Source organism: Zonotrichia albicollis, chromosome 2 (assembly GCF_047830755.1).
Source record: "Zonotrichia albicollis isolate bZonAlb1 chromosome 2, bZonAlb1.hap1, whole genome shotgun sequence".
NCBI classification, from domain to species: domain Eukaryota; kingdom Metazoa; phylum Chordata; class Aves; order Passeriformes; family Passerellidae; genus Zonotrichia; species Zonotrichia albicollis.
In genome coordinates this window covers 40,455,525-40,467,535 of record NC_133820.1, presented here as the reverse complement: position 1 = coordinate 40,467,535, position 12,011 = coordinate 40,455,525, and the positions used below count along the sequence as shown (strand labels likewise).

Sequence of the window (12,011 nt, the reverse complement as noted above, 5' to 3'; positions counted from 1 at the left end):
ACACCTCTGAGAAGGGCAGTAGATGGCAGTGTTTAAGGCCAGGTGCCATAAGGCCTTGAGGAATCTGGTCTCAGGAGTGGTGTCCCTGCCCCTGGCATGGTGTTGGGCTAGATGATCTTTAAACCTCTACGCCCCCACCTGAACGGTGTCTGATTCTGTAGCTCCTTTCCCCCTGCCTCTGCACCACGCTTTTCTCTGCTGCCAGCCTGGGCTGTGTACCCCCTGTGTCCCGGCTGCAGGACCCGTCTGTGAGCGCCTGCGGCAGGAGCCCCGGGCCCGGCCGGCCCCTTCCCCTCCCGGTACGGCGGTTCCCGTGGCGGGGCGGGCCCGCGGCCTCGCGCGTCCCGGGGGCGGGCAGCCCGCGCCGCTGACGTTGCCGGCAGGGGCCAATCAACGATCGCGGTGGGCGGGCCCGCGGCGGGCGCGTGCGCCGGGGCGGCGGGGAGCGCGGCACGTGCGGCCGCGGCGGAGGCGCGCGGGGTCCGGAGCGCGGCCATGGGGCGGAAGCTCGACCCGAGCAGGAAGGAGAAGCGCGGCCCCGGGCGCAAGGCCCGCAAGCAGCGCGGGGCCGAGGTGGAGCTGGCCCGCTTCCTGCCGCCAGGTAAGTGCGGCCTGCGCCGGCCCGCCGCCGCCCCGCGGCGCCCGCCGCCGTCTGACCGCCGCGTGTCTTCCCGCAGAGCCCGAGAGCGGCAGGAAGAAGCTCTCCAGTCACGGCAGAAGGAGGTGAGGGGGGCTGTGCGGCGGGCCGGGCCGGGCGGGCGGGCCGGGCCGGGCCGGGGCTGATCGCCGCTTCCCCTCGCCATGCAGGGCTGCGAAGAGGCGGCTGGGAGCGGGCGGCGGCCCGGCCGGGAGGAGGCCACTCGGAGGAGGAAGAGGAGGAGAGGGAGAGCGGGAGCCCACAGGTGAGCAGGAGCGGGTCCGAACCGGGCTGACGGGCCGCAGGTCCCCAGCCTGCTTCCCCCCGGGCGCTGCCGCCGCCGTCTCCTGGCGTCGTTGTCAAGGCCGGGTACACGTGGAATTTTATTATCTTAAATCACAGAATCCTAGAGTTTCCTGAGTTGAAAGGGACCCACAAGGATAGTTGAGTCAGCTCCTGGCCCTGCACAGGACCACCCCAAGAATCACACCGTGTTCCTGAAAGTGTTATCCAAACACTTCTTGAACTCAGACAGACTTGGTACTGTAATCACTTCCATAGGAACTTGTTCCAGTGCCCAGCCACCCTCTGGGTGGAGAATCTTTTCCTGGTATCCAACCCAAACCTCCCCTGACACAACTATTTTTGCTGTACCCTCGGGTCCTGTCCCGGGTCACCACAGGAGAGATCAGTGCCTGCCCCTCCTCTTCCCTCATGAGAAGGCTGCAGCCTGCAGTGAGCTCTCCTCAGTCTGCTCCTCTCCAGGCTGAACAGACCAAGTGACCTCAGCTGCTCCTCACAAGGCTTCCCCTCCAGGCCCTTCATCATCTTGGCCCTCTTTTGGGTTCTCTCTCATAGATAATAACAATGGATTCTATCTCAGTTCTGGTGGCTGCCATGTCAGGAGGCAGTGTTGTCTGAGGAGCTTGTTAAAGGTCTCTCTTCTGCCTGTTCTTAACCTCCATTCACAGCAAGGTTGTTGCAGGCTGCTTTTATGGCTGAGGCTTTTAAGTCTTTGTGTTACATCTTGTGTAGCCCAGGAAACTCTTAGAATAGACAGGGATTCGGGGCAGAGGGTACTGCAATATGTCAGAACAAATAGCATAAGAGTTTTGTGGCAGTGTTTTAATTTGGTAATTCTAGTTAGGTCTCCTGCAGGGTCCTCTGGGGAGAGGTGAGAATATGCCTGGCACTTTGAGATGTAGAGAGCAAGCAGTCCCTCCCTCTGGACAGGCAGCTCAGGATTTGGACTAAGGCCTTTCTGTGTAACTACTGGAAAGGCAGAGCAGCTGATTTTGGAAACAATGCCTAACTTTTAACTGCATCTTCTGCCTCTAGTTGAAGAGCAGCTATCCCCACAGAAGGAGAAACGTGCTGTAAAGGCAGCAGGACAAACTGCCCGTGGCCGTTCTGGCTTCAGTGATAGCAATTCCAAGTGGCTGGCTCCAGCCAAAGCCAAGAAAACCCAGTCTAAAGAAAACCATGTGGAGTTATCCAGTGATGGTGAGGTGGAAGAGGGCTGGGAGATGGAGGAGGAGGAGGATGGGAGCAGCGAGGAGATGGTGGATGATTATGGTGCCTCATCATCAGAGGAAGAAGAGGTAGGAACTTCTTGCCTTTAATTAAACAGGAAATATTTGGGTGTTGGCTGAAAGGACCCCTTGGGCTTTGGGGGGAAAGGATGGCTTTAGTGGCAGGGGGTGGAGAGGTGGTGGGGAACTTTCCCCTTCTTTCCTTCACAAGAATGATTTCAAGTTTAGCAGCTGATTCCAGCATAACATTCAGTGCTTGTGTCCCTTTTAAACAGAGCAAGTAAATTTCACAGGTGGTGGGAAGCAAGGGGAAGACTGTGGATGTTTTTTGATTAATGTTTTGTCTCTATTTAGCTGCTGCCTATTGAAAAAGCTGCCCTGAAGCAGAAGCCTGAAAGGTGAGTGTGTAGAACCTTTCCTGGGTAGATGAGGAGCCTGTGTTGTTACTCCTCTGTCTTTTGTGCCATCTAAGGAATGGTTGTTGAGAAGCTGTGTGATCCTGTTCTTTGTCCTTAGGGAAGGCCTCAGTGAAGATGACAGCGAAGAGGAAGAGGAGGAGGAAGATGAAGCAGAGCAGGCAAGCAAGCAGAAAATGGGACAGAAGGAAGAAGAGGGCCCAGATCTGCAGCTCAACCTGGATATAGATGAACAGTTTAAACTGCCAACTAGTGAAGAGATTGAGAAGGAGGATATCCTTTTTATCTGTGACATCCATAAGCCATGTGCATGATGCAGCACGGGGCCTGGATACAACCAGAGATCTTCACTTGGACTTTATCATGCATATTGCTTAGCAAAAGTGTCTGTGCATGACAAGGTATTTTTAGCTGAGCTGTCCTAATAGATAGTGTATAATGCTGTGCTTCTGTATAGCACAGTTAGGAAATCTGTGACACCCTGTATGGGGCTTGGAACCTGCCCTAATTTCCTTCCTAGTCCTAAATACATATGGATGACTTATTATGTGGTTTGTTCCTCTCTACCCTGATTTTCCTGGTAGGTGTTTGTGCATCCCATTCCCAGAGTTTCTAATGACAGCAGTTCTAGCATCCAAAGTGCTTGCTGCTGGACTTTGGTGATTTTCCTTTCCTGCCTCCCTTCTTACTCTCCTCTGTACCACTTGGTTGCCCTTGGAGAATTTCTGGTATCGTTTTCTGCTGCAGGTAATGCTTTCAGTATTAAAACACTTCTTTTGTTGGTTTGTTTTTGTTTTTTTTTTTTCCATTTATCTAAAGCAATTCTTTTAAACACTCTCTAGTTCTGCCTTGCGAACTTTTTTGTCTGGTTTAACCCCTTGAACCCTGCACCTGCTGAGCTCTGATGGAAGCAGTATTCCAGCAGAGCCTTTCTGGGCAGGCTCTGTTGTGGCACATGTGCTTGTAAAGAGCCCCTGTGCGGGTTCCTTGGCTGTTGGTGATTCCTTGACGGTGTTCCCACCTGCGGAGCCGCCCGACCTGCACGTCATTCACCAGCGCATCCAGGGCAACATGGAGGTGCTGCAGGACTTTGGGGCGAAGCGGGAGGAGGGCCGCTCCCGGCAGGAATACCTCGCGCTGCTGCGCCGCGACATGGCCGCCTACTACTCCTACAGCGACTTCCTGCTCGCCAAGCTCATGGACATCTTCCCTCTCCCGGAGGTGGGATCCTGCCCTGCCCCTAGCTGACTGGTGGGGGTGTGGTGCCTCCCCGAGAATCCATTTCTGTCTCTGTTCTCTGTCCCTTCCAGCTGGTAAACTTCCTGGAGGCCAACGAGGTCCCGCGCCCTGTCACCATTCGCACCAACACGCTGAAGACGCGGCGGCGGGACCTGGCCCAGGTGAGCAGGAGCCCGTGGCTGTGCCCTGAACTGCCCGTCCCCCAGAGCGGCGTCTCAGTCCCTTCTCCTTGCCTTGCAGGCTCTCATCAACCGTGGTGTGAATCTCGACCCCCTGGGGAAGTGGTCCAAAACGGGACTTGTGATTTATGACTCCACTGTGCCCATCGGTGAGATCACCTTTACCCCGCAGGGCTGAGCTCACCCGCTCCTGCTTCCCTTTCTCTCGCATCTCATCTTCTTCCATTCTGCCTTCCCTGCCCAGGTGCCACCCCAGAGTATCTGGCCGGACACTACATGCTGCAAGGAGCCTCCAGCCTTCTCCCTGTCATGGCACTGGCTCCGCAGGAGAACGAGCGCATCCTGGATATGTGCTGTGCCCCAGGAGGCAAGACCAGCTACATAGGTACCACCCTGGAGCCTTGGGAGGGATGCTCTGGCAAGTGGGGAGTTTGCACTGGTCCACACAGAAAGGGGGAATAGAGGGGGACTGGACTCAAGTAAAGGATGGGGTGTCTGTCACTGGAATCAAAGGCACAAGAAGTTTTCAGCCCTTGCTGGTGTGTTTTGCCCTCTGGCAGCTCAGCTTATGAAGAACACAGGGATGATCCTGGCTAACGACAGCAGTGCCGAGCGGCTCCGGAGCGTGGTAGGGAATTTGCACCGCCTGGGAGTCACCAACGCTGTTGTGAGTAACTGCGATGGACGCCAGTTCCCCAAGGTACGTTGCTGTTTGCAGTGCTCACCCAGAGCTGCTGTGCTGTCCCTTCAGCGAAGCTGTGCTCTCCAGAGTCTCCTGCCACAGCAGGAGGAGCAGAGCTGCTGAGGAGTGTGGTTGTTACTTGATACAGAGGCAGGAAGGTGGACAGGGAAGAGGGAGAAGGAGTGTTTCCTGCCTTCCCACTCTTCTGGTTCCCCTTCTAGTCTTGGCCTTGTTTTGAGTCCCCACCTGTGAGTGTAATTCCAAATCTACATGTGCCTGTAGGTCCTTGGAGGGTTCGACCGTGTCTTGCTTGATGCTCCTTGTAGTGGAACAGGCGTCATTTCCAAGGATCCTGCTGTCAAAACCAACAAGGTGGGTGGCAAGTGCAGACTCAAGTATGAGTCATGAGAGGAAGGCCTTTGGGGGCAGCTTTGTTCTTGAGAGATACCTACAATACATTTTTCCTTTTCTTTCTTATTCTGTGTCACGTACCAGCGCTGTGTGTGGTATTACTTGTGCAGAAAACTCCAGACTCTTGTACATTATATGTGCTTTGTTCTCCTGTCATTCCCTCATCCATAGCAGAGGCCTGGGATGCTTCCCTGTGCCTGTGGCATCCTAACCTTTGTTTCTCCCTCAGGATGAGAAGGATATCCTGCGTTGCGCCCACCTGCAGAAGGAGCTGATTCTTAGTGCCATAGATTCGGTCAATGCTGCCTCAGAGACAGGGGGCTACATTGTATACTGCACTTGCTCCATCATGGTAAGTGCCTTCTGCCATCACCTGCTGTGGTCACCTCCTCCTCAGGAGATGGTGAATTTTGGATCCTAATGCTTGGCCTCTTTCAGGTGGAGGAGAACGAGTGGGTTGTGGATTATGCTCTGAAGAAACGCAATGTCCGTTTGGTGCCCACAGGCCTGGACTTCGGCAAGGAAGGCTTCACTAGGTGAGTGCCAGGTCACAAGCTGCACATGTGACAGCTCCTGGGTGGCCAGGCTTGAGCAGAGGTGTTCTGTCACTCCTCATCCTTCTTCCTCCTGCAGGTTCAAGGACCGCCGCTTCCACCCGTCCCTCAAGTGCACGCGGCGTTTCTACCCGCACACGCACAACATGGATGGGTTCTTCATCGCCAAGTTCAAGAAGTTCTCCAATGCCATCCCGCAGGCACAGAAAGGTGACGTGGTGCTGGAGCTCAGCTGAGCTGGCTGGGCCTGCCCTCGCTGGCTGCTTCCCCTGCAGAAGCCACTCTGGTTCTTCTCACAGCACCTTTCTCTCCTTTCAGATGAAGAGCCTGCTGTGGAAGCTGCAGCTCCGTCCGCTGTCCCTGATACCATCGTCACGGAGCCTCCGCCAAAAAAGAAGAAACTTGAGGGGGGCTCAAAAGCTGACAAAGAGCAGAAGCTGCCCCAGCCTGTTTTGAAGAAGAAACTTGAGGGCTCAAAAGCTGACAAAGAGCAGAAGCTGCCCCAGCCTGCTTGGAAGAAGAAACATTCACTGCAAGCACAGAGGAGACCCTTGAAGGCTGCCCGGCCTTCTCCCAAAATGATGCAGCCTAAAGTCCCTGCCAGGAAGAAGAAGCATAGAGTGAAAGTGAATGGACAGTGAGAGGGACTGCTTCTCCACGTGTTGGTCCCTTCCTTGGAGAGCAAAGGCTGCTGCAGCTCTGTGTGTACCCCCACTTTGCTGCTCTGTGCAGATCATCTCTGCAGCTCTGAGCACCTGGGACAATGACAGCCCCCTTTGCTCCTTTCCCTTTGCATCAAGGACTGATGCACTGACCCATTAAAAGTTTTATATTCTTGCTCAAGTCTTGTTCTTTTTCATTGGAACACAAAATACAGAATTCTACTGTGTCCCTTTATTCCTTTGCAGCAGAAACCCCTCTTACTCCCATCAGATGCTCTGGCATTTCTGGTGTCCGTCCTTATTCCCTACAACGGGGATGTTTGTGAAGAAGCAGTGGGAGCTGAAATCCTTGCTGCCTGCATGAAGGCTGTATTGTGTGGAGCTGTCAGCTGAGTGCTTTGTCTGGGCAAGGCTCTAGCCCAGTGCTTCCCAGTTCCCTGTTGTCACTTAGTTCGCTCTGTGACTGTCCCCATTTCACCATTTTTCTCATCCCCAGCAGTCCCTCAGTTCTTGGCCCCCCAGGCTTGAGCAGGGATTGCTTTTGGTTTGTGGAGCTGTACAGTGAAGTTCTTTTTGTTCACCCAGTTGCAGCTGCTTCTCCTTGAGACACAGGAGCAGTGGTCTGGGCTGTTTCTATTTAAATGTCCTGGTCTGCTGCATGTGAGGCTGCAGCTTTCCTCTCGCTATGGATGCCAGCAGGCACAGAGTGATCCACAGGAACTGAGGGAACCTGCCGTGGTGGCTGCCCAGGGGAACACAAAACTGCACTTAAAAGACATGAACAGCAAAAAAGGCCTAATCCTGTTCTTGCTCCCAGGCCCATCAAACCTGGATGTGCTGGTGGGTTCTCTGCCCACCCTTTGCTGGGTCACTGGCAGCTGGTCCTGAGGCTTGTGATCTGCCTGCTGCCTGGTTCTCAGCCTCCTTTCCTGCTTGCAGTTAGCTAAGGGGCCAGCAGCGTGCATGCGTGCTGGGATTGGCTTAATGCCAGGCCAGGACAGATGGTGGCAATTGGGAGCAGGGCTCAGCCACACAGGCAGCAGCCCGTCTCCGTGTGACTGGCTCCTATTGATTCCTCTCCATTTGCTATGCTCAGTTCTCCCTGATTTAGCTTGATGTCTTCCTTTTGCCTCCTTCGATCCTTCCCCTCAACATCCCGTAGTATGTTTTGCTCCCATAATCTTCCTTAAACCATTGCATAATAAACTTTACATGCTCCTGCAGTTTCCCTCAAACATCCCACCACAGATCTGCCCTTTCCCACGAAGCCCATGATAAAGCTGCTTTTTTATCAGTTGTGAAGTTTCTGGCTGAAGCCCTTCAAGGTTGCACTTGAGTGATTGCTGTAATGGTTCCGTCTCTCAGTGTCTCAGGAGCCCTGGTCTTTGTTACAGACTTTGGTTATCTTCTGCTTTTTAGGCCTTATCTATCTGTGTGATTTATTTACTATAACCCTGTTTGGAGTGGAGGGGAGAACTGACTTTTTAATTGTGTGTTGAATAGCCATTAAACAAATATCTTCATAGTTGAAAACTAACTTTTTCCCCGTGCTTCCCCATGTGAATTAGGTCAGGGAGGAGCCTCTGAATGCAACTGGCTCACTTTGAGTTTGTGTGTTGAGGTCTGAATTGCTGGACACAGAGGAGCCAAGGGAAGATTTTCGGCGTCTTTCAGAGTAATGAAATAAATGCTAGGTGAAATAGCACCCAAGGGAAATAATTACTGCTTTAATACTGCATTTCTAGTACCCCCCATCTGCATAAAGGCTGTAAAACTGGGAAATATTCAGAGAAGACAAATGCTCCCTAAGTTTTGGTGAGAAAAGCAGCAAGAGCCTCTTTCAGCCCTGGGCCTGTCCTTTTGGGAGCAATGTGGATCTGTCCCGGGTTGTTGCTGCTGCCTGCTGAGGTAACCGTGTGGGTGTGCAGCCTCAGCTTGAGAACCAGTTTATCCTGATAACCCCATCAGCAGGGATAGAGTTTTCCTGGCTGGGATCCCAAGGTAACTGTCTGTTTTCCAGCAAATGTCCAAATTATGGTTGAATTCCAGCCCTGTAATGCAGGGAATAGCTGCTGCTTTAACTGTGTCAAGAAAACCTCTCTTGCTGAGCATTGTTCCAATCACTCAGCACGCCTGCAAACCTTTTGTTATAGCTGGGAAGAGATGGGATAAATTTTCATCTCTCTTTGGTGGTTTGATCTGCTCTTGATTTCAGCTGTTGCAGTTATCACTGCTCAGAGAGATAATGTTGAGTGTGACATTGAAATGCCACCACTGAGCTTCAGAGGCAGTACTGGGGATGCAGCAGCTGGGGACAAAGCTTGGTGGTTTCCTCTGCATTCTGGTACAAGGCTGTGGTCACATCAGGCTTGTGCTTGCAGCCACCTTGTTACTCTGGGAATCTTTTGTTACCTGAAAGCTGAGATTTCTGGAGAATGTGACTGCTGGATCATCTTTCAGTACCTTCCTTTAATGTGTTTTAATATCTGAAAGCTGCTGATAACGAGGCTTGCAGGAGCTGAGATGCAGCAAAGCAAGAACTGAGGCAGAGCACGGATTGAAAGCAGATCTGAGGGGTAAAAATGCTGTCACAGATTAAAAGCTTGTTGAGAGGAGTCGTGATACCTGTTCCTCTGTGCTGCATTGCTGTCCTTCTCCCCAAACTGGGGAAGCCTTATCAGGGCACAAAGAAGACAGCTAGCTGGCAGCTCCTGCCCTGCAGGCTCCAGCAGCACATTGGGAGAGGCAGCCCTGCACTGCTGCACCCTTGGGCTGGTGCAGGGAGGAAAATGACATCTGGGGACAAGAGTGTGTAATGGAAAGACTCCAGCAGTGACAGGGCTGGTCACTGACTCCAGTGATGTCATGTGCTGTAATGTCTGTTCTGGGCCAGGCATGCTGCCTCTGGCTGCATTGCCTCATGTCTGCCTGTATCCTGAGGAAGGGGCTGAAACCCTGCCCTGCACATTCCAGGGACATATTGGGTATGAAATCTGGATCTTCCTGCACACACTGCATTGCACATAACACCCAGAGATACAGACACTTCTGCAGGGGCTGAATCCACAATCTTGCTCCCCCAGGCTGTCCATCCCTGCTGGGGAGGATGTGGAGAGCTCCTGGGGAGGATGTCTGCAAGTCCCACCTGCCTGATGGGGTCGGGGGGAACTGCTGGGAAGGTAAAGTCACTTGGGTCCTGGGCTCTAGCACTGCCTAGAGCTGCTTTCTCCTGAAGACCAGGCTCCAAAACTCCCTCCTGGACTGGTGTTTGTATATTTTTAGAAGAAAATGCATTCCCTCCTTTGCTGTTAGACAGGAACATTTCTGTGTGTTACATGGGGCCATCAACCAGCTGCTGCTGGCAACTCTCCTCTGCACCAATTCCTCCATATCTGCACCCAAATCCAGGCAGCTGACTGGGCTGATGACTTTGCTAGGCCCAAAAGTCACGTGTGCATTGCAACACCTCCCTCTGGTTGTGGATAGAAGCTATTTTATGGGTCAGTTTTAGTGAAGAATCTTGGAAGATGTGGAGAGTTTACACAGAAATACTTCAGCAGTGATGTGCAAGGGACAAAGTACCACTGAGGTACTTGGAGGGAAAGGGGAGCGGGGAGATGGGGTACAGACACACCAAGGAGAGCTGTGCCTTCCAAAAGGAGCCTCTGTGAAAGCTGTGGGGCTGATCTGGACAGGTTTCACCTGTGAAGAACCTTTGCAAGGAGGATGTGTTAGCTACCAAGAGCTTCTGAGATCTGGGAGAGGAGGAGCATCTCAGCCTGGTAATGGATGTTACAGCTGGGCAAAGGCAAAGGAGACAGGTGATTTTAATAGGGGCTTGCAGCTGGAAACCTACCTTGATTTGCCCATGGAGAATTGTGGTAGAGACTTAATCTCTTTTTACTGTGCTGTCAGCAATTAGAGACAGTCCCACATGAGTACCTGATCTGAAGTATAGGAATTTGCACTGTCTGTTTTGCACAGGGTCAGAAAATGCAGTGCTTCTTCCTTGGCCTTAAAATCCATGGAAGATAAATACCACCATGTTTGCAAGTAAGTGACTTTTTTCACATTGGCTACAGGAATGATTTTAAGAGCTGCAATGAGCAGCTCTGCATGTCAGCAGCTGCAGCCCAGCAGTGCCACTGTTGACCCTGAGCTGATAAAGTGGGAGCAGGAGAAGTGGAAGAGTCTGGAGAAGTGCCAGGTGTTAGGTGAACCAAAAGGGGAAGATGAGGAGGAGGTGCTGTTGTGCTGCAGTGAGACTGAGGCCCAGAGGAGGAGTGCTGTGGTCCCCTGGGTGGCAGGATTGTCTCTAATTTCTGGCCTTCTGCAGGAACAACTAGAACAAGTTGGCCCTTGGCCCCAGCCACCCTCTGCATCAGTAGGAATCCTTTACCCCAGCAAGTATCCTAAGCAAACAAAGTTGGAGAAAAAAAGGAGGCTGCACATTGCCTCCTGTCCAGGAGGCAGCAGGATGTTGGTGGGAAGAGGTGCTGGAGGTCTGTAAGTCCGTGCTGTAATGAGGCTGCCCCAGCACTAGCTCACATCACTGGACTTGCACAGCTGGGCCCCAGGAACCAGCACAGAGAGAGATCCCACCACCTGCTCCAGGGCTGTGCTGGTCTGCTGGTAAAAAAAAGCTTTTCCTGATGGATGGCAATGCCTTCCTCCACTGGCATTCCATTAATCAGCTCCACTTGCTGGGTTTCCCTGGCCGGACAGGAGGGGCCAAGCAGAGCTTGGAAGGCACTTGCTGCCCAGTTTGCGGTGCTGCTCTCACCTGTGCTGCATGCAGCAGCAGCAGATCCCCCCAGTCCGACCCTGCTCGCCCAGGTGCCATGGTGTGGAGGGCTAAAGCAGCTGTGGTGAGGGGGAGGATGCTGGCATGGCTGCCAGGCACATGGGCAGGCTGTGACAGCATGGGGGGCGGGTGACAGGACGTGGCAGCAGGAAGAAGGGAGTCAGCAGCGGCTGAAAGTCACATGCTGGGAGGTTTCCGAGCCGGAACTGTCACTGCTGCTTCAAAACCAGCTTCTTGACTGGGATCCCTCTTGTCCATCTGTCCTTCTCTTTTCCCTGGGTGTTTATTTGGTAGCATTGCTGACAGGCACATTGTTCCATACCAGCTGCTGTTGCAGTGCTGGTTTTTGGAAGATGGGGATCTCTTCTGCCTGCCCATGAGGCAAGCCTTCCTACCCTCCTTTCCCTGGACAAAAGCTCTGTTTGCCACTGCTCAGCCTCCCTAGTCAGAGACAGAGCAAAGGAACATCTGCTTGAGAAGAGGAAAAGAGTTAAAAAGGAGATGACAAAGAGGAAAGCTCGCTTCTTCCCCAGCCTAAGCCCATCTCAGAGGAAATCCAGTTAGGTTCCAGTGGTCATGGGTGGGCCAGGGAGGATGCAGATGGTTACTGGTGGGAGAGGAAGTATTATAAATGCACTTGGGGGCTGCTGTGGGGAGCCTTGTGTTGTAGGCAGGACAAGGGAGATAGGCAGGCCACAGGACACAACTGATGCTGGACACGGCAAGGCAGGAGAGGGGAACAAATTTGATTTGGACTGCTCCCAGGTCAGGATGGCAGAAGAGTAATGGAGGGATGGAGGAGACCTGTAGCCCTGGAGGAGGAGCAGCAGGGAGCGTGCAGCAGGCAGACTCTCAGTCAAGACTCACAAAGCTGGCCATCCTCAGTGGAGCCAGG

General features: G+C 53.1%; 1 protein-coding gene across 1 annotated transcript; it reads left to right on the top strand.

Annotated features, from left to right (window-relative positions):
- The first annotated feature begins 393 nt into the window (after positions 1-393).
- NOP2 (NOP2 nucleolar protein) lies at positions 394-6,493 on the top strand. The gene is made up of 16 exons (XM_005486060.4): positions 394-601; positions 678-723; positions 808-902; positions 1,976-2,238; positions 2,524-2,567; positions 2,686-2,858; positions 3,607-3,806; positions 3,896-3,985; positions 4,065-4,152; positions 4,248-4,388; positions 4,564-4,703; positions 4,968-5,057; positions 5,326-5,448; positions 5,535-5,632; positions 5,730-5,860; positions 5,969-6,493. The coding sequence occupies exons 1-16, from the start codon at positions 496-498 to the stop codon at positions 6,289-6,291; spliced, it is 2,151 nt and encodes a 716-aa protein (XP_005486117.2). The 5' UTR covers positions 394-495; the 3' UTR covers positions 6,292-6,493.
- The last annotated feature ends 5,518 nt before the right edge of the window (positions 6,494-12,011 follow it).

Coding starts and splice junctions, on each gene's coding strand:
- NOP2 (XM_005486060.4), top strand. CDS start 496: ATGGGGCGGAAGCTCGACCCGAGCAGGAAGGAGAAGCGCGGCCCCGGG. Junction 3,807..3,895: donor ACATCTTCCCTCTCCCGGAG/GTGGGATCCTGC, acceptor TGTCCCTTCCAG/CTGGTAAACTTCCTGGAGGC. Junction 4,389..4,563: donor AGGCAAGACCAGCTACATAG/GTACCACCCTGG, acceptor GCCCTCTGGCAG/CTCAGCTTATGAAGAACACA.